The sequence below is a fragment of the Vipera berus genome (assembly GCF_964194415.1).
Source record: "Vipera berus genome assembly, chromosome: 17".
Classification (NCBI taxonomy): Eukaryota; Metazoa; Chordata; class Lepidosauria; order Squamata; family Viperidae; genus Vipera; species Vipera berus.
The window spans coordinates 284,106-308,216 of NC_138220.1; the positions used below are offsets into that span (position 1 = coordinate 284,106).

At 53.4% G+C, this 24,111-nt stretch overlaps 4 protein-coding genes across 8 annotated transcripts; all 4 read right to left on the bottom strand.

Annotated features, from left to right (window-relative positions):
* Positions 1–1,500: 1,500 nt before the first annotated feature.
* YBX1 (Y-box binding protein 1) lies at positions 1,501–7,106 on the bottom strand. 2 transcript variants are annotated; one of them, XM_081341567.1, is made up of 8 exons: positions 6,699–7,106; positions 5,578–5,641; positions 4,310–4,343; positions 3,616–3,705; positions 3,203–3,505; positions 2,806–2,888; positions 2,440–2,723; positions 1,501–1,879 (listed from the first exon to the last, which is right to left on the bottom strand). In XM_081341567.1, the coding sequence occupies exons 1-7, from the start codon at positions 6,925–6,927 to the stop codon at positions 2,471–2,473; spliced, it is 1,056 nt and encodes a 351-aa protein (XP_081197693.1). In that variant the 5' UTR covers positions 6,928–7,106; the 3' UTR covers positions 1,501–1,879; positions 2,440–2,470. The 2 variants fall into 2 exon arrangements, with proteins under 2 accessions (XP_081197693.1, XP_081197694.1); XM_081341568.1 differs by having other exon boundaries at positions 2,440–2,705; positions 6,699–7,105.
* Positions 7,107–8,151: 1,045 nt separating this feature from the next.
* Positions 8,152–13,646, bottom strand: PPIH (peptidylprolyl isomerase H). Of its 3 annotated transcripts, XM_081341162.1 has the most exons (11): positions 13,201–13,587; positions 13,049–13,113; positions 12,491–12,514; positions 11,992–12,036; positions 11,637–11,679; positions 10,879–10,971; positions 9,953–10,040; positions 9,499–9,539; positions 9,298–9,383; positions 8,874–8,942; positions 8,152–8,270 (listed from the first exon to the last, which is right to left on the bottom strand). In XM_081341162.1, the coding sequence occupies exons 1-10, from the start codon at positions 13,264–13,266 to the stop codon at positions 8,897–8,899; spliced, it is 597 nt and encodes a 198-aa protein (XP_081197288.1). In that variant the 5' UTR covers positions 13,267–13,587; the 3' UTR covers positions 8,152–8,270; positions 8,874–8,896. The 3 variants fall into 3 exon arrangements, with proteins under 3 accessions (XP_081197288.1, XP_081197289.1, XP_081197290.1); XM_081341163.1 differs by lacking the exon at positions 9,298–9,383 and having other exon boundaries at positions 13,201–13,588; XM_081341164.1 differs by lacking the exons at positions 8,874–8,942; positions 9,298–9,383 and having other exon boundaries at positions 13,201–13,646.
* Positions 13,647–13,818: 172 nt separating this feature from the next.
* On the bottom strand, positions 13,819–20,573 carry LOC308675671 (uncharacterized protein). Of its 2 annotated transcripts, XM_081341147.1 has the most exons (9): positions 20,377–20,573; positions 19,102–19,257; positions 16,967–17,087; positions 16,295–16,488; positions 15,697–15,862; positions 15,480–15,572; positions 15,212–15,372; positions 14,668–14,735; positions 13,819–14,182 (listed from the first exon to the last, which is right to left on the bottom strand). In XM_081341147.1, the coding sequence occupies exons 1-9, from the start codon at positions 20,392–20,394 to the stop codon at positions 13,942–13,944; spliced, it is 1,218 nt and encodes a 405-aa protein (XP_081197273.1). In that variant the 5' UTR covers positions 20,395–20,573; the 3' UTR covers positions 13,819–13,941. The 2 variants fall into 2 exon arrangements, 1 of the variants encoding a protein (XP_081197273.1); XR_014028184.1 differs by having other exon boundaries at positions 13,971–14,735; positions 15,070–15,372.
* Positions 20,574–22,265: 1,692 nt separating this feature from the next.
* PPCS (phosphopantothenoylcysteine synthetase) lies at positions 22,266–23,851 on the bottom strand (the record flags this gene model as incomplete). Its single annotated transcript, XM_081341183.1, has 3 exons — positions 23,329–23,851; positions 22,902–23,005; positions 22,266–22,583 (listed from the first exon to the last, which is right to left on the bottom strand). The coding sequence occupies exons 1-3, from the start codon at positions 23,810–23,812 to the stop codon at positions 22,266–22,268; spliced, it is 906 nt and encodes a 301-aa protein (XP_081197309.1). The 5' UTR covers positions 23,813–23,851.
* Positions 23,852–24,111: the final 260 nt, after the last annotated feature.

The following is a 24,111-nucleotide window of genomic DNA, read 5'->3' on the forward strand; positions in this document are numbered from 1 at the left end:
ATACACAACTTACCTAATCCAACCTTTCCCAAGAGACGGACCAGAGGATTGCGTTTATTACTATCAAACTTGATAATGCAATTAATTTTTTTAGCAAACAATATGTCCAGATTGATCACTTAAGCAAGAGCCTGGACCATGAAATTCATCTGCCTTTTGGTCCCCTGGCAGGATGGGTTCTCCAGTGAATAGGATCCAGATTTAGTTTTTCTCTCTTCCTGCTGACCTAGAAATACACTTCACTTCAAGCACTTTTCTGAGAAGGGCTCTGGAGAACCTTTTCAGATGGCAAACAAACCAGCTCATACTTGAGTTGGTGAAGTCAGTCTGGCTGCCTCCACCTGTCCTCCCGTGACCTGCAGCCCAGGCGTCATCCTGTGGTCCAGGGCACCATCCCAAGCCTGTCAACCTGATCCCCCGGCAATGCAGCAGGGCCCTCTGGCCAGGGGGGTGGATGGTCGCCACCAAATATGGCCGTAACACATGCACGGCTCTGCCTGCTTCTTGCGGGCCTGAGTCATGCTCCTTTTCTTAACTGAAACCAGCTGGGTAGACCAGGTTGAGACAAGGAAGCTCTCCAAGGCAAGACGCCGCTTTTCAAAATTTTGAAGCCATCGGGACTGCTGAAGTTTCTGTCCCCATTTTTTCCGGAGATGACCATACTGAAGCAGACGTCTGCCAGTCAAAGATGATCACGTGGGGGATTTTGTGCTATTGACTCAATGCTTTCATGTAGAAATCCTGGGGAAGTCCAATAAAACTCCATCTTGAAGATCATCAACTTGTCGGTCAATAAAAAACACAACACAACATCCCATCTGTCGCCTGCCTGGGACTCCCATGCTCAAAAAATTGGCCTCACCCAAGGCTGTCTGGTCCCCACTGATGATCATGTTTGTTTTTTTTGCAGGTTCCCCCCCCCCCCGTAAGTAAAACATTGAAGCGTCCCAGCTATTTCAGCTTATTAAACAAAAAAAACCCCACCATATGCATTTCAGATGCTCCCAAGTCTGCTATAAGCAGAAAAGCTCTTATTTTCTTGAGTTTCACAGCCTTAGCTCTGGGTTCCTAGTCACAGTGAATGAATTAAGCCAGACTCTCCCATCAGCCGCTTAGGAGAAAAGGAGGCCAGAATTAGGTTATGACGGAACCAATGTTGTTTTCTTGCAGGAAAAGGAAAGATGAACCGTCTAACCTTTGCCTGCCTGGTTGCTATATATTATTTTTCTAGCAACACCACTTCCTCATTTCCCGTTTCCATTCAACTCAGCTTCCTAGTCTGTTCTGAAGTTCCTGACTAAAAACTCCCAAGTATAATCTGCAAACTCAGGCAAGCCTGCTCTGGGCAAATAACCCCTCTGTAACAAACCAGAAATTTCTCAGATTAAGATCAGCTCTTTCACAGTCAAAAAAGTTTGACTTCAGCACTACACCAGACTGGGCCAAAGGGACCGCTGCTGGCCAGCATGGAATTGGAATCACAGCCAGACCACACCGAGCAATTCTTAAGACCTTTATTTAAGAGATGCTTGCATTTTGACGTGAAAAAATCAGGTGTATTCATACAAATTAAAAATGAGGTTCTTAAAAATCCCAACTTGACCAGATATATGAAACAATTTAAAAACCTTTAAAGGTGTATTGAGAAAAAACAGGCCTTTTAAAAAACATGTTTGTCGCTCCCAAAAGGAGGAGACTGCTTTATAGATAAAAATAATAAAAATCCCGTGCTGCAAAGTTAATGCAGAGAGTTCGACTTATCTGGTCAACAGCAAAAAGCAAGCACTTAAGGTCTTCAGTTCCAATTCTTCCGTTCATTTCTTATTGCTGGAATTTCAGATTCTGCTTATTTCAGATTCTCTCTTCTTTGATGACTAAACTGGAAATAGAAAGAAAGCCACAAGTAATAGGATCTTGTCCACCACCCTGGAAAAATCAGCAGGGGATCTCGGCTTAAGTTTCCCACCATTCCTTGCCCATTCAAAGCCATCAAACCCGCCAGAGTTGGCAAAATTAAATATCATGCCAAGCAGGCAGACAAAACAAGGGCACTCCCGTTTTGTTCCTTCCATTTTTCTCTTCAGGGTGAGGGGCTTGAAGCCCCCAGACTCTTCCTTGCAAACTACACAGAGAGACACTTCTCTGTCTGGCGCAGCAGGAAATCGACAGGACTCACAAGGAAAATAACAGCTGCAGACCCATAACACAAGTTGCTCTAAGCAAGTGCTACCCTGACCCAAGCGCTGCGACTGGAAGACCCCTCCCCAAACGGCGTCACCTGCAAATGTTGGGACTCTGTTACCTGCAGCCGCCCAAGAGCACCAGGGATTGAGGAATCCTGGTTTAACATTATGGGTGACTCAGCCAAGGGGGAAAGGTCCCACCCCCGCCCCTTTCAGGCTGCCCAGACTGCAGTGCTCTCCTCTCTTGGCCACTCACCCGGATGATGGTAGAGATGGTAAGCCGGCGTTTACTCAGCCCCGCCCTGCTCGGCCTCGGGAGCGGACGTGTTCTCAGCTGATGGTTCGGCTGCCTTGGTCTCTTTGCCATCTTGTGGTTTAGGGTTCTCTGGGCGTCTGCGCCGGTAGTTGAAGTTGCGCCGGTACCGACGCTGAGGTGGCTGCTGGCCCTGGACCTCATCTGCTTGGTTCTCTTTGTCTTCTTCGTTGCCTTCCTCCCTGGGCTGCCGTTGGCGAGGAGGGCCCCTGAAAAACCCAGGCAGGCTTGAGACATTTCACCCCGACTTTTACGGCCGGGCACGCTCCGGACACCGCAGGGCCTGCAGCATGGCCTGCAGGGACTCACCTGCGATAGCGCGGTCTGTAACCCCGATACAGGTTCTGCCTGACAGGCCTGCCTTGCTCCCCTGCACCCTGGTTGTCGACACCCTGTGAGAGGGAGGAAGGTGCTGAAGCTGGCCCGCGAAGCCCAGCTTCTGCCCTGCTGTGCACACATGCAGGCTCTCTGGCCGTCGTGCGTTAACTGAGGCCTCCCATTTAAGACAAAAACAGGGCTTTTCAAAAGCTCCTTTTGTTCCCAGCCAGCTGGGAGGCCTCTTCCCCACAGCCCCTGCAGGACATGCAACCCCACTTCCCCACCCCCCGAGAACAATTTTCCTTCCGCAACCCAACCTCCCTCCCCCCCCAGCCAAAAAAACAGACAAACAAAAGAGCAAGCAATCTTGATAATCAGTAAGAGTTACCTCCACTAGGTCTCCTTGCACAGGGGCATTGGAGTACTGTGGACGACGGCCGTAGGGCCGACGCATGTAGTAAGGGGGGTACCGCCTCCTGCGGTAGGGGCGGCGCTGTTGGGACTGCCCTTCCGGCAAGTTCTCTGACCCCTCGTTCTTTTCCCCACTCTCACTGTTTTGGTAATTTTGCGGGTAGTTGCGCGGAGGGCCTCTGCGCCGAGGGTATCGTCTGTACTGGTTACGGTCTGCTGCGTATTTGCTGCCTTGCACAGGAACGCCGCCCGGACCTGTAACATTGGCTGCCTCTGCTCCCTGAAAAGGAAAGTGGAGGGTAAGCGTCAGCCCTGCTCCCTTGGGGCAAAGGGGGCTGCCACACACCCCCCCCCCCCGCAGAAAGGCAGCTGGGGGGGCTCCTCACCCACCTTTTCGCCTTCAACCACGTCAAACTCCACAGTTTCTCCATCTCCTACACTGCGAAGGTATTTCCTGGGGTTATTCTTCTTGATAGCAGTCTGAGGAGGGAAGGAGGAAGTTGTTAAGTGATAACAAGGAAACACATCAGAAATAGTCTGGTGAAAATCTGTGTTTGAGAAGAAAAAAGGGTGGAGATCAATGTGGAGAAATATATGACAGGGTTCCTCCCAGGCGATTGTGGGATGCACAAAAATAACAGAAGACACAGAATAACAGAGACCTTGGAGGTCTCCTTGCCAGAGAATCTAATTCAAGACAAACCAGGCCCTAAGACAGAAAGTCTGTTCTCAGTGACAAAAACACAGGGAAGCATGAAGGTGGCAAAGCCAGGACCAGGACCAACAAGCCTACAGGTGGCTGCACCAAACAAAGTTCACTTAGCAGAGCCTAAGGCAAATAATACCAAAAAACGAACTAAGTTTAAGAAATAAGTAGCTAGAAAGAAATCTGCACTTCTATGGACCTGTGTAAGCTCTCAAAATTATAGTTTGGCCATCATCCATTAGCTAAAATCTCGCATTAAAAAAGTTCCTTTTGTTCTCAGCCAGCCCATTCTCCCCCCCCCCCATACACTTCTCTTTGTTCCAGCAAGGCAGAAATACTACTGTTTTTCCTCAAAAGCTAGCAAACAAAGCATCTCACCTGGTGGACAAACACATCTTCCTTGGTGTCATTCCTGCAAAACAAGGAGTATCCATTTCAGAAAACATCTGACACAAAAGAACCAGCATTCCCTGGCAAGGAGTGGTACCCCATTTGGACGGAGGCCAATCCAACGCTGGGCCCTGCCAAGGAAAGCGAGATCTTCCCCAGTCTACGCCCTTCGCTTAAATCTTGAGCTAAAAATACAGGAGACGACTAACTTGACGTTTCGTATTTCTTCTTTGCAAACTCCTACAATCCCGACTGCAATTAACCAACAGCTAAAGCTGGAAAGGTAGGCCAAGTGTAATTTTGACTATGTGACAGCTCTCTTTTGCAGAGGCATTTTCACAAATTCTTGATGCAAAGCAACTCACAGGAACGCAAAGGCCGTACAGGTAAACCAATGGATGTGTGTCTGAACTAAGGCAGGTATGTGTGTTGCTGTTGTTAGTTGCAAAGTCGTGTCCGACCCATCGCCACCCAGGTGGACATTCTTCCAGGCCTTCCTGTCCTGATGTATACACAGGATGGAATAAAAGCCTGAAAGGACCCAAAGTATTCCTGGACTGATCGTACCACTTGGCATAAGAGTGAGGTCAACAACTGCAATCAGGTAGGAAACATCAGCCTTTCCAGAGAAACCTTTTGCCAGATCGTGCACCTCCACGTGGGAACTGCCACAGATGGCACACATAAGTTAAACCTCCTGCCCAGGGACAATGATTTGCACAGAGAAGGGCACACGGTTTTAAGAGGACTATAAGAATAAGGGGAACACCCAGAACTTGATTGTTAAAATCTTACATTTCAAAACATTTATTGGGCATTATTTGTAGAGTGCTGGTGAAGTATGACTCAGAATCCAAAGAATGTATGATTAACTTGATACAGAACTTGAATGCAGAGGGCACAATAGGGATTTCAACAGAAAGTTCAATCAGGAACCCGGAGCCAGCTTTATGGGTGACAACTGTTGCAAGCCTCATCTGATCTCTTCCAGGCCAGAAAGACTCACCCTTTCTAACCCTAAGAATGGGGAAGCAGACTTCTTATGAGCTTCTAGACCAGCCCAGCTTCCATCCAGGGGATCCCATCCATGATAGGGAGGGTGGGAACTAACAATCCAGCACATCTGGTGGGGGATCACACTGGCGATGGCGTGCCCAACTCAATAAAAGATAGGCATAAACTGAAAGTAATAACTGTGACTCACTGCCAAGCAATTAAAACAAACACAGACACGCACAGCCCCCAGCCCTGGTCACCTGTTGATGAAGCCATAGCCGTTCCTTACGTTGAACCATTTCACTGTCCCCAAAACCTTCGTTGCTGCAAAAGAGAAAAGGTGCAAGACAGGTAAGAACCAGCCAAGCTCGAGACTGCATCCTTCTTGATTGGAAGGACTTTCCCTATCATAGATCCAAAGGTATGTTTTCATTCTGATCCCAGGACGGTGGGGGGATGCCAGAACGATCGCGGGAACAACAGTTCTAAGTCACTCTTTACAGCGCCGCCGTAAGTTCAAAGGAACAGTTGTAAGTCAAAGACTCCCCATATTGTAAGTGTCGCATGTTCAGGATCTGGGCTTATACTGCCTTCTTACCCTACAGGGGGGCAACCGGCACCTTTGCTCCAGCCTGGGCCGGGAGGATTCCTGGCAAGGACTGGGCCCCCTGCTTGGGGGGCAGGGGAAACCAAGCCAAGAGGGGGGGGGCTGTCTGCCCATCTCCCTCTCCCCTGCTTGGCGGCCATCTGCTCCGCACAACCGCCAGCTGACGCTTCCCTCTGGCAGCGGCCCTCCAACGCCCCTCTCGCCAGGCAACCCACAGCGCGCATGTCAGTAAGCAGACAAAGGAGGTGGGGAGCGGCGCCTCCGGCCGTGGGGATCCAACAACGGGGCCGGGAAAGACTTCTACGGTCGCCCCCCCCCCGTCCGGCTCTTCCGGCTGAGGACCCGCGCCCCGAGTTGACCGCCTGAGCTGCGCGCACGCGCACGAGGCGCGCACCCAAAAAGGGCTTGCGCGCGCGGAGGACATTTTCGCCGCCTCGGCCCCGCCCCCTCCCACACGCTTTTTTCTCTCGCCCCCTCCCACCACCTAAGGCGCAGGCGCGCCCAAGAGAAGCGCCTCAAAACGGTCGCGGCGCGCGCCTGAAGCGGGAGGGAGGGAGGGGGAGAGAAGAGAGGGGGAAATAGCTCGGCCAATTTTCCCTTCCAATCAGGGAAGCGAGGGAGGGCGAGCGCGGCCAATCAGCGGGCGGGACAGCGGGACGTGCGCAAGGGAGGAGGCAGAGGGAAAGACTGTCCGCGCCGCTCGAGGGCCCGCCCACCCTCCCTTTACGCGCACGCGCACGCCCCTCTTTTTTTCCTCCCCTCCCTTTCCCTCACCGATGACCTTCTTGTCCCCGCCGGCGGGGGGCGCCGCCATGCCCAGGCCGCCGTTGGTTCCGTTGCCGCCGCCGCCGCTGCTGTTGCCGCCGTTGCTGGGCTTGGCATCCGCGACGGCCGGGGAGGGGCCCGTGGGCGTCGCCAACGGGGCCGCCGCGGGCGGGGCGGCCGCCGGGGCCGCCAGAGTGGCGGCGGAGGGGGGCGCCTGGGTCTCGGCCTCGCTGCTCATGGCGTCGCTGACTGTCGGTGGACGGTGGTGGTGACTGGCTTTCGCAGCAGCAGCGCCGCCTCCCGCGCGGTGTTGATGGTGACTCGGGGGCCGGCCGTGGGCGGGGGGGGCTGCTCCCTTGCTCCGGGCTCGCTGGGCTCCGCTCTCCGCTCCCGATACCGATCGAACTGGCTACAATGGCGGCGCGCACTCGCTAGCCACCCCTCAAGCACCGCCCCCCGCCCGGCGTTCGCGCTGCCTGTTGGGCGCAGCGCGGTCTCATCGGGCCGCGGCGGCGGCTTGAGGCGATCGCCGGCGCCTCGTTGGCTCAGGCCGTCCGTCCGTCAGTACCTACGTCCCGCGATTGGTTGGAATCCTCAACGTGTTCCTCCTCCGCAAGAAGGGCGTGGCTCTTCATGCGGGCTTGCCTCCTCGCGGGGCTCCTGATTGGCCCTGCGCCCGGGCGCTCCGCCCCCTGGGAGAAGCGCGGCCAGGAAGTCCCTTTCCCCGGCTGACCCAGGACCAGGCGCACGTGGCCGGGGAGCCGCGCGGGGAAGCCCCGGCACCCCCCTGCGATCCCCAGCCGGCGCTACCGTTGGCCCCGGTAGTCGGGAAGGCGCGCCGGAGTTCTGGCTGCCGGGAAGGCGATCGGCCCCCTCCTTTCCCATCGCCCGCTCAGCCCGGCTGGAGCACCGTTGGTACTTCCAAAAGTGGCCGCTTCAAGGTCGCACGGGCAGCCCTGGGCCCCTCCCCTCCGCGCCTCCAAATCGATCCCCGGGCTGCCGCCTGCGACCCCCAGCGAACGCCAGGGGCTCTTGGCAAACGGGCTGCGTTTCTGTTTGTTTGGGCCTGCAGCTTTGAAATGCAGGTGACAGGCACCTGTCAATTTCCCAAGAGCTGCCTACTGGGCTGGCTTGGCTGCAACTTACTTACATACATACATACATACATACATAATAAATAAATTAAAATAAATAATAATAATAAATTAAAATAAACTTTCCTGTCCTGCAGCCTTTGGTCAAACATGCTGCCAGTGGCTCACAAGATTGGCCAAACCCAGCAGGGAGCTCTGTCAGGCTCAGGAGCAAAAAGAGGGAGGGGAACAGTGAGAGAAAAAAGCTGTAAGGCGGGGGGGGGCACTGAATGGCCACCCCAATCCCCACCTTCCTGCAAAAATACACTCCCCATTTTCAGGACCTCAGACCTGTGTGGCCCTCCCTTGAGGCACGAGGTGGTCAGACAGCCATTTTAAGAAATCTTTTTATTTACAAAGGAGGTGGGGAACAGACACATGGAATGTGGGATGAAGGATGAGCGGTCTGGAACTGCTTGGCATCTCAGGATGAATAAAAAAAATCAACCTAGAATCAGGAAGAGGTAAAACAATTAGTCCCCAGCATTGGGTTTTCCTGGCATGCAGAATGCGGGGCAGGGCTTACATTGGTGGCCTCCCCTTTAGGTGGTGGCACACTCGGTGCAGAAAAGGAGGGTCCCAGGCACAGAGCAGCTTTCCTTCGCTGCCTTCTGGCTTCTGGAGTGCAAGGACTTTGTGCCAACTTAGACCACAAGGAAACTGCAAGCTTTGCTCTTTGAGCGAGGTTCCAATCCTGCTGCTGAGAGGCCATGTGGGCTGCCAACCCTCCACACCAGCGGCAAGAAACATGGCTACAGTTCTGACTTGCACTGCAGACACTTGGAAATGTGCTGTGTAAACCAGCGTTGTCCAACCTTGGAAACTTAAAAGACCTGTGGACTTCCCAGAATTCCTCAGCCAGCATGGTTTTCATGACGTTTTGTGAGCCAACTAGGTAACATCATCCAGGCTAATGGCTTGCTGGGGAATTCTGGGAGTCCACAGGTGCCATCCCAGGCACAGACCCTCCCATCTCGCCCAGATGTCCCCTATCCCGCCCATCCCATTCATAGAGCATTTTAGTGGCCACTTCAGCTGCATAAACACCTACCTACATCTCTCCGCACTGGGCAATCACCACCGGCAGTTTTGGTTTGTTATTCGGCCCGGTGGGGACATTCTGCAAAAAGCAGAAAGCGGGTGAGCAGACATGCAGAAAGGGAAAAGAGCAGCAGCAAGCTTGCTCAGATAGCCATTGCCAGGATAAAGAGGCTCTCTTGCAGCCTGCTCATAATTTATGTTTGGTACTGACAAAAGAGATTATTTATAGCTCAGGTTGAACTGTGGGTGCTCTTGCAGATGTTTCAGGACCCAACTATATAAACAGAGCAAATCACTAGCGCTGGTGATGTTACCTAGTTGGGTAATGAAACATCTGCCAGAAAACCACCAAGCTCAGAGGGGACCCTATATTTGGGTTCTCTCACTTTCTCAGGCAGAAATAGCCAGAACAGTGAAAGGCTGAGAGTTTGCACCTTTTGGAGGCATGTTGCTCTTCTAAGCTGCCTGGGCAGGATTTGCATCCCGAAGGGCAGGATAGGAGACTCTGGGAAGCCTTGGGCTAGAACAGCAAATTAAAATATATTTTTTTCTCTAGAAAGCAAAACCGCTCAATTTTTATGTGCTTTCTTGGATGGCAGAGCTTCATCCCAAACCCAGAGACAAGCACAACTTACTTCAATTTTCCTCATGACTAGAAGCCCATCGATTATTTTACCTGCCAGGTGAGAAAAGAACAATCTTAGTGCTCCAAGCATTTCTGAATTCCTTAACCAAGGAAGAGCCATGCTGGTGTGACCTTTAACCTTTGGAGAGGGCAACGAGAAGGAAGCAGAGGGGCTGGGGGATGGGAGTCCAACCTTGGCAACTTTAAGACTTGTGGGCTTCAACTCCCAGAGGTCCCCATGCTGCTCTCTTAACCCGGTGGGGGTCCTGAGGCAGTGGGGGGTGGGGGTTGGCAACTTAGAGACAAGAGTACAAAGCATTTCAGGAAGCCCAGATAATGGGAACCTCCCAGGGCAGATCTGCCACGAATCTGGGGCGAGGGTCTGGATCAGGGTAGGAATGCGCAAGCTGACGGGAGCAGGGTGCACCCGGGTCCTGGCCTCCACCTGGCCAGTGACGACTCACCAAAAACCACGTGTTTCCCATCCAGCCAGTCGCACTTGGAGCAGGTGATGAAGAACTGGCAGCCGTTGGTGCTGGGACCACTGTTGGCCTGGTGGGAAAGGGACAGGTGAGGAGAATGACCTTGTGTGTGGTCAAGCCATCCCCGTTCACTCCAGGCTCTGGAGAAAATTTCAAAGTGCCTCTGTTCAGAGGGTATCCAATTCAACATTACATTGGGTGCTATGCAAGACCTGGGTGTTGAAGGGTGGCGGTCTTCCTGCTGGGCAGCCCGGTCAAGGACTGCCCCTCCCAGTGCCCCCCCCCGTCTGGCACCTGGCCACTGTTTGTCTGCCAAAACTAAGCAAGGCTGAAGCAGCAGGGGGGGGAAGAGGGGCTGGGGTTTAACCCTTTCCTCCCAGGCAACAATCCAGATGAGAAACCGGAAATTCAGAGGGTCCCCTGGGAGAAGGGCAGGGCTGGGACTGCTCTTGATCCCCGCCCTTCCTGATGCCGGGACCTAGGTGGGCACCTTCCCAAGATGCCTGGGGGCTACAGGGGGAAAAAAGGGAAGGGATCAGGTCAGCAGAGACCCCCACAGCTGCCCTTTTAGGGCCCGCTGGGTGGTTTTGAAGCAGCTGAGTGTAGCCCCCTTTTGATTGCCTTAGAGTTCACAGTATTATGTGGCAAAGGGGCAACGGAGCTCCCGAACTAAGGAGGCTGGGTGAACCCAAGCAGCCAAGGACGGGCATCCCTCAGGACCCGTCCGAACCATTCCTCGCCTCAGCAGCCAAGTGGCAAAGCCCTACAGGACGACTTAATGGACAACGTGCCAGTGGCTCAGGAACAATTCCCCCCGCCCCCCAGCTACGAATCCTGTCTTCGGGCTGCACGAATTACTGAAGGGATCTGTGAGGAAGGTCCAGATCCAACTTCAGGCTGTTCTTTACCATGGAGAGCAAGCCGGGTGCCGAGTGTTTCAGTTTGAAGTTCTCATCGGCAAAAGGTCCCCGATAGATGCTGGCCACTCCAGTGCCATCTCCCTATTGAGAGAGAACACCAGGGAGGGAGGGAGGAAGGTGAAAGAGATATGGATGGATAGAAGGAGAGGGGTGGAAGGAAGGGAAGGAAGGAAATGAGTGAAGGATGGGGAAGGGAAGGCAGGAAGAGACGGAGAGAGGAGGGAAGGAAGGCCTGATGAACCATGGGGCAATTCCCTTGGCAAACAGATACAAAACCGTTTATCCAGAATGAGCCTGCTCTAGTTATTTTTTTAAAAAAAATGTTTAAGTGCACAAATACAATTCGCAAAGACACCTATACCTCCGTTTAATCCTTTAATATGCTGCATTACAAATTAGCATTCCCCCCCAAGGCATTTCCTTCCCTGCAAGCTTTTGAGCGGAACCCCCGCCATCTTGCCAGCAAAACCTCAGAGTTCAGTTTGTAGCCGTCTTCGCTTCTTTGATGTTGAAGTTAAACAGAATCAAGGAAAGGAGAAGTTTAGAGGAACCACTTCCTCCCAGTAAATGTTAGCCTGTTTTCTAGAAAACTTTTAAGTTTTCCTGAGAAATTTAACTCGGGTTTCTGAATAAGGGTGCCAGCCTGCAAGTCCAGCTCCTTGGTGGGGTAGCTTCCAATCTTACCTGCACCAATTCCAAGTCAAATGCCCACTTTCCCTTCCATAAAAGAGCTTTGAAGTACTTACGTTTACAAAATCACCTCCTTGGATCATGAAATCCTTTATAACCCTTGAAAAAGAAAAAAAATATTAGGAGGTCAAGGTAGCCAACAGCTACTCTTAAACACCAGGTTGGGAAGCTCACAAATGGGTTGTAAATCTCTGGAACAGGATTCTGGATGGTTTGCAAAATAGTGCCTCAAGGGATTCGGTTTTAAATAACAGTTTAACCTAAAGGCCACACAACATGATTGGGGTGGCTGACAGGTTTAGAACACAATTCACTAATTTGAAGCACCCTCTCCAAATGCGGACATGCATCAGCCCCAGATGTGGGCAGCTGGAGGGGTGAAAAAAACTAGCCTGCCAGAGCCCAAAGTACCTGTGAAAAGTGCTGCCTTTGTAACCAATAGGAACACCATCTTTCCTGGGAGAGAAAAAAGCAAACAGTCAGAAATTGGCAGATGCCACAACAGCCAGTGAGCGAAGATGGCTCTGGGGCCAAAGAGGCAACACCCCCAACTCACAACCTGTCACTTCTCTCTGTTTTGTTCTGAAATCAGAGTTGAATTTCCTGAGATGGAAGGACAAACGACAGCGAGAGGTGGCAATTCACAAGCCTGTTATTATTTTTATTTATCCCTCTTATTATGTTTTCACTTCTACCTTTTATTGGCTGTATGCTTTCCTATTATTATATTTTGTTGTGTGGCAAATACACCGAGTGCTTCTGTACCCGAGGACTAATTCCCTGTGTGTCTTGGCTAAATAAATGCATAAAGCATAAAATACAAAGTTAGGGATTGTTCACCTCCCCTTCCTGTGCTGCCATCAAATCAATTTTCTTTTTCCTGAAAGATCAACGGGATCGACCTACCCACCTGAATTCACCAGTGCAAAATTGCCTGGAAAGAAGAAAGAAAAAGGCTGCATGTTAAACTGGGACAAAGACAGGCCAGTTATTCAGAGGGAGAGGCTCAAATTCAGCAAAGAAAGCCCGTGGATCCCTGGGAGGGGGAAGGAGGGGAGAGGATGGGCGGATCGAAGCTGAGTGTTCTATAAAGGCGGTCCTCGAGTTATGGCCACAATTCAGCCCAAAATTTCTGTTGCTGAGCGAGCCAGTTGTTAAGTGAGTTTAGAGCAGGGGTCTTCAAGCTTGGGTCCTTTTATGTCTTGTGGACTTCAACTCCCAGAATTCCTCAGCCAGCATGTCATAAAAGGGCCAAGTTTGAAGACCCCCGGTTTAGAGGTTGTAGAGGGAGAAGGGCTGCCCCTTCCACCTCTAGGGAAGGGCTTGGGAATCTCTCTCCCCAACAAGCTTCCCTTTGTCTCCCTTCGCCCATCATCCCCAGCCAGCACGCACTCAAGGCCGGGCCGGTCTGTAGTCCGCGGCCGCTCTGGCCTCCCGTCTCCATGGTTCCCGCCGGCTTCGGGCTCACCTGAAGTTCTCGGCCGTCTTGGGCACCACGTCGGCGAAGAGCTCCACCTTCATGCGGCCCACCTCCTGCGGAGAGACAGAGGCGTCAGAGGCCGAATCCGGGCTCTCCCCAGGCCACTCCTCCCGGCCCCGTTCCCTCCGCCCGAGGCCTACCTGGCCGCCGATCGTGACATCGAAGAAGACCACGGGGTTGTTAGGGTTGGAAGCCAGCACCGCCATGGCGATGGCCCGGAAGCGGAAGAGCAGCACCTTTTGGGGCCTAGCGCGGCGTGAAGCGCTCACTTCCGGGTGCGCCAATCGCCAAACCGAAACCGTTACACCGGGCTGGCGTTTTTATTTCAACGTTTTCCAAATACTTGGGGCGCCACGCTCCGGTTTCTGACGAAGGAATCTCACCACCGATGCGCCAACGGGCAGAGTGTCACGAGTCTAGTCCAATCCCCATGCTGTTCCCGTCCCACCGGAAGCTCCCGCCTCTTCCGATCCTTTGGAAGGCTATCCAGGTCGGTGGGGAACCCGAAGTGTGGGCGCTTAGGCGTGTCGGCTCACATCCTGAAGCCAATGCAACCGCCTATTCGGCTGGGCCTCGTGGACGTTGTGCAGGATGTTTCTTTTCGCAAATTTTTTTTTTTTAAAAAGGCTACGAGGGCCACCATTTCCCAATAAGAATGATAAATAAATAAATAAAATAAATGATATTTTAAGCCTCACTCAAGAACAGATGCGTCTCTGAAGGATTTTGTCCTTCCTTCCTTCGCCTCCCCCATTTTCCCTTCCCTTCTTCCTTCCTTCCCTCCCTCCAGATTTTCCTCCCCTCCTTCCTTCCATCCCTCCCCAAAAATCACCCCGGGACACAAAATACACTCAGAGCTCCAGAGTTGTAGAAACAAATAATTAGCATTCCAAAAATACATTTGACACTTTCCCCTTTTTTTCAGGCGATGGGTGTGTCTGAAAAGGTGCTTTGGTCCGTGGTTTTAAAAAAGGCCCCCTCCCCCCCAACAGGCAGGAGGTGCCAGCAGGCGCTTTGGGCTCTCCCACCTGAGCTTCAGCAGGCGGGCTGGCCGGGCTCATCCTGGCGGAGGTCGGCCGGGTTTCTGGGAAGCAGCGGCTCTTACTGCTCTTCAAAGGTACACTGCTCCCCAAGAGAGAGGCTCTACTTAGCTTACTGGATCCCCTTGGACAGTGGTGGTCCAGGCAGACCCCGTTGAAGCTGCTCCAACACGCTCCCCGCAAGGCATCCAGACTCCATCCCAACTGAAGGAGGATTTCAAAAGCACCTCGTGCCCCCACTGGCAGAGACCCTCTCCTTCCCCAGATCCGTTCCTCCTGCCCCTCCCCGCACAGCGGTCCCCCCTTCTGCCCACTGATTCGCTCTCCCGGGTGTCGAATTCGAGGGCTCTGATTTTATTCCTCCGGTTCCTGCCTTGCCTGGCCTGAAGAAGGCAGAAGCGTGGAAGGAGGAGGAGAAGCTCCGGGAGGGAACGGAGGCTCCGGGGAGGCCATGGTGATGCCACCCTGGCTGCTGTGGGGAAGGGAGCGCCCGGTGTCGGTGCCCCCACAATGGTCTGATCCCGGCTGGGCCTGCCGCCTCACAGACACACCTGTCTGGCCCCGTACCTGAAGCCGGGGAAGGGCAGGAGCTTCCTCTGCAGCGGACGTTCAGGGAAGCCGAGGCTCTTGAGCTCCTGCGGAAAAAAGGGTGCAAAATTTAAAAAACACCCACAACCACCTCCAAGAGACGACCAGCAAGTCCTGCCAAGGGGGGCCTGGCGTAGCCTGGAGACATTCAGACTCTTCCAATCCCCTGGCGGGGGTGGATTAAGATCTCTTGCGGTGGCGTCTGCTCTTGGGGTTTCTTTGTGGTCTCTCATCCCATGAGCAGCCAAGTCCGGACCTGCTTAGCCTTGGAGAAGGGTGACCACAGGGGCTGCCAACCTGTCACCTGCGCAGAGCCTGTCAGTGGGAGCTTGGCTAAGGCTCCTCGACTGAGGCGACCAGGGGGGGGGCGGGCCAGCGCACCTGCATGCTGTGGACGTGGATGGTTCCGCAGGGCCCCCCAAGGGCCGCCGGGAGGATCCAAACGGGAGGCGTCCATTGGGAATATTCAGGGCATCCTGGGAGAATTTGGAGGGGGAGTGACGGACGGACGGACTGGACCTACGTCCTTAAAGCAGCCTCCAAAGTTGCTGGCTGCCTCTCCGCCGCTTCCTGAGCCCCCCAGACAGGCCTGTCTCTCTGCCTCCGGAAAGGAAAGTGCCTCGAGCAGCAGCAGCATATCTGTCGGGAGTTTCTGCCCTCTGGCCTTCCGCCACTCCGACGCAGCTAGAAGAAATCCAAAGATCACTTGGGGAGGCTGAGGTCAGTCTGGGGTCTCCGAGGTGCGGATTCAACCTCCCATCTTCCCCTGCCAGCCGTGCCTCCCTGCTTACTGAGGGAATCAGGATCCGGGACCCTGGCGAGTGACGGTTTCGCCAACGGTTCGACGGGCTGCTTGGCCCTCTCTGCCTCCTGGTCCCCCTTTCCTGGCCAGAGAGACTTTTTTAAAAAAAATACATGTCGTCCTTGACTTATGACCACGACTGAGTCCAAAGTTGCTACGTGAGACAGTTAACATAGCTTGAAAAAGGAATCCGGCCAAAGACCTACCGACCGCCTCACGCAGCTCCCCCGGCTCCCCCTCTGAGACGTCCAGATCCTCGTTCAGTGCCGGGATCACATGCTGGGCGCTGCAAAGTCTGTCTGGGGCTCCACCCGGAGCTCGCTCAGCCTCTTCCCAGGCCAGGTTTTCTCCTTCCGGCTCTTCCAAGGGAGGCTGTGGGACAAACCAGGACTCTCATCAACACCCCAATTAGCAACCGAAAGCGACACAGAACCAGTCCCCCCCCCCATAAGCGCCACATATAGGACAGCCCAGGGCACACACACTGTTGAGTCCGGAAGCTGGGAAGTGAGACTGGATCCTGCGACACGTAGATTCCTCTTCATGCGTGGCTACTGTGAACCCATTTGTGGCAAGGATGGTCTGTATTTAAGTAGCGCAGGGGTCTTCAAACTTGGCCCTTTTAGGACTTGTGGACTTCAACTCCCAGAATTCCTCAGCCAGGCACGCGGAATAGCTTGCCTTCTGGACAAAGCAGGCAGCGGGGAAGCCCCGTCTCTGCCGTCTCAGCTGCCCTGGGGGAGGGGTCTGCCTTTAAAGCTTTCCCTCCTCTGTGCACCCCCCCGACAGAAAAGACCCCCGTACTTGCAGGGCAGCCGCGCAGGGTCTCCCCAAGCAGAGGAGGGGGGCTCCCAGCTCCTCTTCCAGCGCTGCCATCCTCTCCAGCAAAGCGCTTCTCTCCACCAGCAAGTAGGCCACCTGCTCGCTGGGGCTGCTGTGGACAATGCCGGTCAAGCCCTCCAGTGCCAGCAGCTCGGCCACCTCCTTATGCTGAGAATCTGGGGAGAAACACAAGGCGGAGCCCTCTCTTGGCATGGGGGGGGGGCTGTGTGGTGCCCATAGGCGCCTCCTCTGTTGCCCCCCAAGAGTAGAGAGACACCCCAGTGCTCACCAGGTCTAAGATACAGACTAAGGTCTTCTCCGGACCCTACCACACAGTAGCACTGATGATGTTACCTAGTTGGGTAATGAAAACCAGCAAGCTCAGGTGTTGTTGTCCTCCCCATCCTCCACTCCTTCCCTTTCCCCATCCCTCCCTCCCTCCCTCCCTCCCTCCCTCCCTCCTCCTCCTGCTGGACATGTCCTTCACCGAGGAAGTCTGCGCTGTGACATCACAACCCAAACTCCTCCTTGTGGGCTTGCACCAACGGGAAGGGCGAGGGGATGTGTTGCAACAGCCCAAAGGAGGCACAGCCTCCCTTGCAAGGACGATCCCTCCGGCCTGGAAAATTCTGGAAAGTGCTCAAGGGCGGGTACCAAGTTCCAGCTGCAGCTGGGCAAACTTTCTCCTCAACTCTTCGTTCTCCTGCTTGTATTCCGCCACCAGAGCATCCTGGGCCTCCGCCAAGGCCCAGACGTGATCGACGTAATTCTGCACCTGTAAAGAAGGACAGAATCAGATTTCAAGACTCCGGAGAGGGACGCAGTTTTGCCAGCTGAGGAAAAAGCTCTTCTTTCACCGTCCTTGCAATCATTTCTCAACCTTGGCAGCTTGAAGATGGGGGCACTCTGACTCCCAGAATTCCCCAGCCGGCAACCTGGAAAAAAAAACAAGTTTCCAGATCTGGACGGTCACCAGGGGGCACTCTGGCTCTGTTCAAGGTCCTCTGCCAGAAAATAAATAAAAGAAAAATCCCTTCACACCCCTTTAGCTCCTCCTATGGATCAGAAGTCTGCATAACCAGAAATTCGACCCGCCTCCCTCCTCTTCTGGGAGTTGAAGTCCACAAGTCAGAAAAGGGCCAAGTTTGAAGACCCCTGTTGTAAACCTTCAAGAAAAGGTTCTCAAGAAAACCACTGAGGCCATCGCTGGCTGAAGAATTCTGGGAGTTGAAGTCCGCATTCTTAAAGTTGCCAAGGTTGGAGACCCCTGCTTCAGACGGTCTCACGTCTCCTAAGCCTTCACGACGCTTTGAGGTTGCCCCGATTCACAGCCTTAAGTCGCAAAGGGGGCTTCTTTGCAAATTTCAACCCCCCAGGCCAACGGGAGATGAGGGACCCAACTCGCCTTCCGACGTTCAGAGCCCCAGACACAAACGTTGGCAACCAACCAAGAGACACACCCATGCTAGCATTTTTACTCTACAAACGTCTTGGAGCAGCCAGTGGCGCAGGCCACCCACCCACCCACCCATCCCTACATGCCATTTTGATCCTTCTCCCCTTTGGATGACCCGAAGCCCGAGAAGAAACGAAATGTACCAAGATATCGTCCCGGGTTCAAAGCAAGACAAGGAGACAGCTGACAGGGGCTGCCCTTCCGTCTCAGCGGGAGGAAAAGGGAGCTTTTGCAAACCAGAGGGCAGGCAGGGCTGGGCCGCCTACCCAGGGGACGAAGGGCTGGTTCTCCCCCTGTCAAGATGACGACAGCCGGGAAAGGAAGCGAATCGTCGGCCGAGCAAGGGAAGCGATCCTTGGCGTGGCCTGCAAGAAGCCCGGGGCTGCTATTGTCTTCAGTGGCCACTTTGAAGGGTCCAGAGAGGGAAGAAACCCACCCAGAGCCCTTCCTATCCCCCCCAGATCAGACGGGCGTGAATGGGCAGGAAGCGCCGCTCTGCGGAGGTCACCTTCTTCAAGGCACTTTGCAACGGAAGGTCCCCTGCGGGCGAGCAGATCCCCAAGACGCTGAAATACCAGGAAGATCTGAAGCCCCAAAGAATGGGCTCTCTCGGGTCCAAGAAAAGCAGGAAACAGCACAAAATCACACCGCCAGGTTGGCGTCCCAGGCTCAAAGGAGAGCAGGAGACCAGTCCGAGAGGCCGAACTGGGGCATCGGCCACTCCCGATGGTGTGACGCATGGCTGACACAAATTGCCAGCTTCCCCAACAGTCAACCCGTGGAACAGAAGTTGTCTCCAGAAGTTGTGGGTGCTCCATGGCTGGAGGGCTTCAAGAATAACTCTGTTATTCTGTTATGACAACGTGCCAGGTCCCAAGAAGCCCACCTCGGCAGAGACGATGCAAAAAGCCTGATTCAGAAGCCAGCGCTCGCTCTGGTTAAACTTTAAGGTGGCTTGAAACGATCACAGTTGGTCCTCACTTAGCAACTGCCTCGTACAGTGATTGTTCCCAGTTACTGGGATGGTGAAAAAGTAACAGTACGTGTGACTAACTTACGTGCAATTCACTTAACGACGGTGGCAAGAAAGGTTATAAAATGGGGGGAAACTCAACACCTGCTCACTTATCAATGGAATTTCTGGGCTCAAAAGTGGTCGTAAGTCGAGGACTAACCTGCACCTACCCCACGAACGAACCGCACACCTTTTAGGCGGGCAATTGGACATTTTCCCAAGTTTCCACCCATTCCTGGAAACTGGTCTGTGCCCCCCCAGTCTCGGGGCAGCCTAATCATCCCAGAGGGCTCCCTCTGGGTGCAAATGGGGTCTCACTTCCCTCATCTCCTCCTCCAGCTGCTGATGGAGCGACGGCCCAGAGGCAAAATGCAGCTCCTCCTCGCCAGGCAGGTAACAAGGCCACGGGTGGGCTACCTGGGTCTCCGAGGGGGTGCCGGCGGCAGCGTCTCCTCCTCCTTCGGCCTCCCCTAGCTGCAGGAAAAGAGAAAAGCGTCAGAGGTCCAAGTCAGTTCCCCTTCTGCAAGGAGGCCAGCGTGGCTGAGCAGCTGGGCAACAAGCCTTGGCACTGTTATGGCCAGGGGAAACCAGGGTTTGAACCAACCCCGGTTTGGCACTCTGGAAGCTATGTCTTCTCGGCTCCCTGGCCAGGATTTGCGTTTCCTCTGGTCACTCTTGCAAGCGCCCTTTTTTGGCATTGATTTTGGGTTGGATCCTCAGCTCAGTTTGGATTTGGCGTTTAAAGTCCTGCTGGCCACCCCGGAGCTGCCTTGGCCAGACGGGCAATGACAGAATTTGAATCTCAGGGACTTCTACGCAAATAGATTCCCATCGTCCCCAGCCAACAAAGGCTGGAGAAGATGGAAGTTGGAATCCAATGCAATGAGAACTCCATCCCCCTACCTATTCACGCATATATTTTATACACGCAGAGACACAAATATGTATATATATGCACACATACAGACCAACCTATGGAGAGATTTTTTCATTTATTTATTATTTATTTATTTATTTATTTGATTTATATACCGCCCTTCTCCTGAAGGACTCAGGGCGGTGTACAGGGCAATAAAAATAAGAATACAGGTTACAAGATTTAAAGTTAAATGATTCTGCCCAATGTTGTAGGTTAGTTAAAATAATGTTAAAACCCAAACCCATCAGGCCAGGCCGGCTTGTTCGAACAGATAAGTTAGCCACCCCTTTTGCACTGGTATCAGCGGCACATAAATTTAATAATTTAGCTATTCCCCAGTTTTGTATGTATTTATATGCATGTATGTGTATACACACACATGCAAACACACACATTTATGCGTCTATATTTTTTTAAAAAAATTGCTCTCCTTGCCCAGAGTCGTCTTTGCAATGTGGGAGTCCATATAACTGGAATAAAATTAATCAAAAAATAAATATTTATAGCCATATTTAGAAAAAAAACCGGTGGCGAGTCAGTTCTTCAACCACAGCACTTTGAGCGGAGCCTCCCCGGGCAGGAGCAGTCTACCCTCCCCAGCTCCCGCCGCCACTAGCCTGGTTGCATCCCGGCCTTGCCCGCCGCCGCCCTGCCTGGACCCCACGTTGACTCACCAGCCGGCCTCCCTCCATGAGGCCCCGGCTCCACCACCCGGGCCGGGCGGGAGCGCAGCCGGCAGACTAGGCCACGAAACCATGGCAACGCACGGCCTAGGCTTGCGGAGACGCCCCCCGGGAGCCCTAGCAACTGGCCACGCCCTCTTAAAGAAACCGCTTCCCATTTCTTTCCCAGTTAGCCAATCGCGTTTTCAATCAGAAGAGTTGGAAGGGACCTCGGAGGTCTTCTAGTCCAACCCCCGAAATAGAAGACCCTAATTTCAGACAGGCGGTTGGGCGCAGTCAAAGAAACGTGTTTTCCCTCAGCCAAAGACACACGAGGCAAGCTAGAACAACACACACAAGTCCAGTTTCTGAATATTTTATTTATTATTCTGAACCTCTGTAGTTATCTTCCCTTTTCGTACAATTTCTCAAGTATTAAGATTCCTTTTTCCGGTGAATTTTAAAACACGATCCAAGAAACTTGAGTTATTCAGCTTGCAAACACAAGGCAACTGATTTTACCGCTGGGTCCGTGTTACAAATAAAGCAGTTAATGTGGCTTGATTATAGGCAACCTCGGCTCTTTTATGACTCATGGACTTCAACTCCCAGAATTCCTCAGCCAGCATAGCTGGCTCAGGAATTCTGGGAGTTGAAGTGCATGAGTCATGAAGGGAGCCATAGTTCCCCCATGCTGGCTCAGGAATTCTGGGAGTTGAAGTCCACCAGTCATGAAGGGGCCATAGTTTCCCCATGCTGGCTCAGGAATTCTGGGAGTTGAAGTCCACGAGTCATAAAAGAGCCGAGGTTGCCTACCCCTGGCCTAGGACATGTCATGAAAGCATCACCAGTAAACCATTTTAAGCAAGGCAGAGCTGAGCAGGTTGTGGGAACACAGTGCAGGAAGTTCTTGGCTTACAACCGCAGGTGCTATCAGAACTTCCATCCCTAAGCAATGCAATCATTGAGTAGCGCCTGATTTTATGACTTTTTTGCAATTGTCATTAAGCAAATCAGCCTCCCCCACTGATTTTGCTTGTCCAAAGTGATCACTGGGAAAGTCGCAAACGGTGATCACGTGACCCTTGGGATGCTACAACAAATACCTGCCAGTTGCCAAGCGCTGGAATATTACCAGTAACCGTGGAGATGCTGCAACAGTTTGTAAGTGCAAGGACCAGTGGTAAATCATTTTTTTCAGCATTATCATAACTTTGAACAGTCATTAAACTGGTCGCAAGTGGAGGACTACTTGTATAAAATTCACATTTCCTAAGGCATCAAGGTGATGGAAGATTTTAGCCATCCGAGTTTTTTCTTGCAGAACAGGAAAACATTAAATTCAAAAAAAAGGTCAGATGGAAGAAGACAACATTGGAACATTACTGGCCCACGAAACGCCAATTGATCTATTATTTGACCAGTTTAGTAATTTTATGATGCCCAAAGTAAACAAGCCACATACTGGCCTAGAAACTCTCATTATTTTGTGCAAACTGGCATAATTCAAGACGGAATAAGATTCAGAAATTGACTAGAATGCTTTTTAAATTTTCCTGAGTGATTTTTACCAACGCAGCAGGAAAAAAAAATAACCAGACGTTTTTGTCTGCCTGGTCACCAAAACACCAACCCTGGTGATTGTACCAATCAGACACCAGAACGAGTCACAGCTTGGAATGTTCCTGTTCTTTAAACGTTCCCACCAACAAGCAGCAAACGGGTCTGAAGATGTGCAAAGAAACCATGAAACTGGGTCAGATTTCGCCTCCTTGACCCCAGTTAAAGAGGTCTGTTAACAGCTAATAGAAGCTTTCCAGTTTTCCCAGCTTCACCACCACCAGCTCCTAGCAGTTCTTAAATTTATAGTTGAGAAAGAATTGACTTTTATCCACTGGCAATTATTTTTCCACAAAGGCTCTGTGTTGGGATACCAGGTGGCTGACAATCTTTTCTTCAATCTCTACACCTCGGGCAATTTCCTCCTCCAAAAGGAACAAGGGGGTTTCTGAATCCTTAGTGACCACGATCACAGAGGTTCTTCGCGAGTCCAGGGTGTTGGCGATGACCACCTGGTGATTGTATTTTGCCAGGGCCTGCCTGGCTTTCTCAACCAGGATCGAGGGATCCGTTTCCAACTTGAAGGAAATCACGAATGCCTCAGGGGCCCATTCTTTAACCAGCGGAGACAGCATTTTGGGTACCATCTTCATGGTTATCTGCAACAAGGGAAGCAGAGAGAGATTAGCAAAAGGCAGAAATTTCTTGACACCGAGGACAATTAACCATTGGAACAACCTGCCTCTAGAAGTTGTGGATACTCCATCACTGGGAGCTTTCAAGAGGAGACTGGAGAACCATTTGTCTGGAATGGTCTAGGCTTAGGGTCTCCTGCTTGAGCAGGGGTTGGACTACAAGACCTCCAAGGCAGTTCCTTTCCAACTGCTATTCTGGTGTCACCTGTTTTTCCCCCCCCCTTTCTCCTCCCAAAATTCTTCCCCTTCTCTGACCTGCCATCCCACACCATCTCCCCTTACCTGGAGGGGCCCGTCAGAGGATTGGATTTTATGTTCCGGCATCTCTGAAGGGGGGATGTAGAAATCTGACACAGCCGCTGCTAAGTAGAACATGGCGCTGGAACCTGATTTGAGGAGGAGAGAGAGATATTTTAATTTACTGCCATTGCATGTTTCTAGGCACTGCATGGGCCATATTTGCATCTATTGAACTTACTGCCATAGCATGCTTGCACCCAGCGTTTGCATGCATTGCATGGGCTGTACTTGCAACTACTGCAAGAGCAAATCTTTGCATATGCTGTGCTACATTGCACCGGCGTGTTTTGGCCTGCCTGGCTCGCACTCCCTCCCTCTTTTCCCGTCCTGCCTTTGCACGGGTTGCACGGAGAGGCCCTCGGCGCGTCTCCCTCCATCCCTCCCTCCCCGGCACCCAGCGGGCCCTCACCGAGCGGGGCGAGGGCGCGGGCGGCGGCGCGCAGCAGGGCCAGGTACTCGGCCAGCCCGGCGAACTCCAGCGCCAGGAAGGCTCCGTCGTCCCGGGCCCGGCCGTAGGCGCGCAGGGCGGGCAGCAGGGCCGGGAGGGCCCCGTCGCGCACGCGCACCGCCCCGTCCTCCTCGTGCACGCGCAGCAAGTCCAGCAGAGCCGGGCCCGGAGGCGGCAGGGCGCGCGCCCAGGGAAAAGCCGAGCGCGCCCGGTGCAGGAAGCAGACCCCGTAGCCGGCGGCCGCCAGACGCTCCGCCGAGGCCGCCCCGCGCCGCCCGCTGCTGAAGTTCTCCAGGAAGCGGACCGCGCGGGCCTCCAGCGGCACCTGCGTCCCGCCGGACGTAACCAGCGCCACGCGGCGCCCGCGCGCCTGCTGCGCCTCCGCCCAGGCCCGCACGCGACGCTCCGCCTCGGCCGCCGCCTCCCGCTCCGAGGAGGCCGCCATCGTCCCACCGGCCGCCACCGTTGCCGCCGCGCGCCTGCGCACAACGCCTGCGCCCCACGGCTTCGTCAGAGCGGCTTTCCGGGAACCATAACCGGAAGAGGAGGATCTTTCCGACCGAGCGCTTCGTTGCATATGCTGGTGCCTGTTGCGCCTGCGCGCCACACCCGTCCCAGCCAGAGCGCTCTTCAGGGAACCGTAACCGGACGTGGCTTAGTAAGGCGGGTCTTTTCAGAGCGTGATGGCCGCCGGCGGAAGTCCCGCCTCCCTTAGCAACTGCGTCCCTAGCAACGGCGGCGGGA

Bases quoted from the DNA above. Each gene is read 5' to 3' on its own strand.
- LOC308675671 (XM_081341147.1), bottom strand. The intron at 16,489-16,966 runs GTACCCGCCCTT...GTTTCTCCCCAG, and splicing joins CCAGCTGCAGCTGGAACTTG to ATTCTCAGCATAAGGAGGTG. The intron at 15,863-16,294 runs GTACGGGGGTCT...TTTGTCCCACAG, and splicing joins CCTGCGCGGCTGCCCTGCAA to CCTCCCTTGGAAGAGCCGGA.
- YBX1 (XM_081341567.1), bottom strand. From the start codon at position 6,927: ATGAGCAGCGAGGCCGAGACCCAGGCGCCCCCCTCCGCCGCCACTCTG. The intron at 4,344-5,577 runs GTGACCAGGGCT...CTTGTTTTGCAG, and splicing joins GGCTATGGCTTCATCAACAG to GAATGACACCAAGGAAGATG. The intron at 2,889-3,202 runs GTAACTCTTACT...TCCCTCTCACAG, and splicing joins TGCAAGGAGACCTAGTGGAG to GGTGTCGACAACCAGGGTGC.
- PPIH (XM_081341162.1), bottom strand. From the start codon at position 13,266: ATGGCGGTGCTGGCTTCCAACCCTAACAACCCCGTGGTCTTCTTCGAT. The intron at 13,114-13,200 runs GTAGGCCTCGGG...GTCTCTCCGCAG, and splicing joins ATGTCACGATCGGCGGCCAG to GAGGTGGGCCGCATGAAGGT. The intron at 9,384-9,498 runs GTAAGTTGTGCT...TTGCTGTTCTAG, and splicing joins TAGTCATGAGGAAAATTGAA to CCCAAGGCTTCCCAGAGTCT.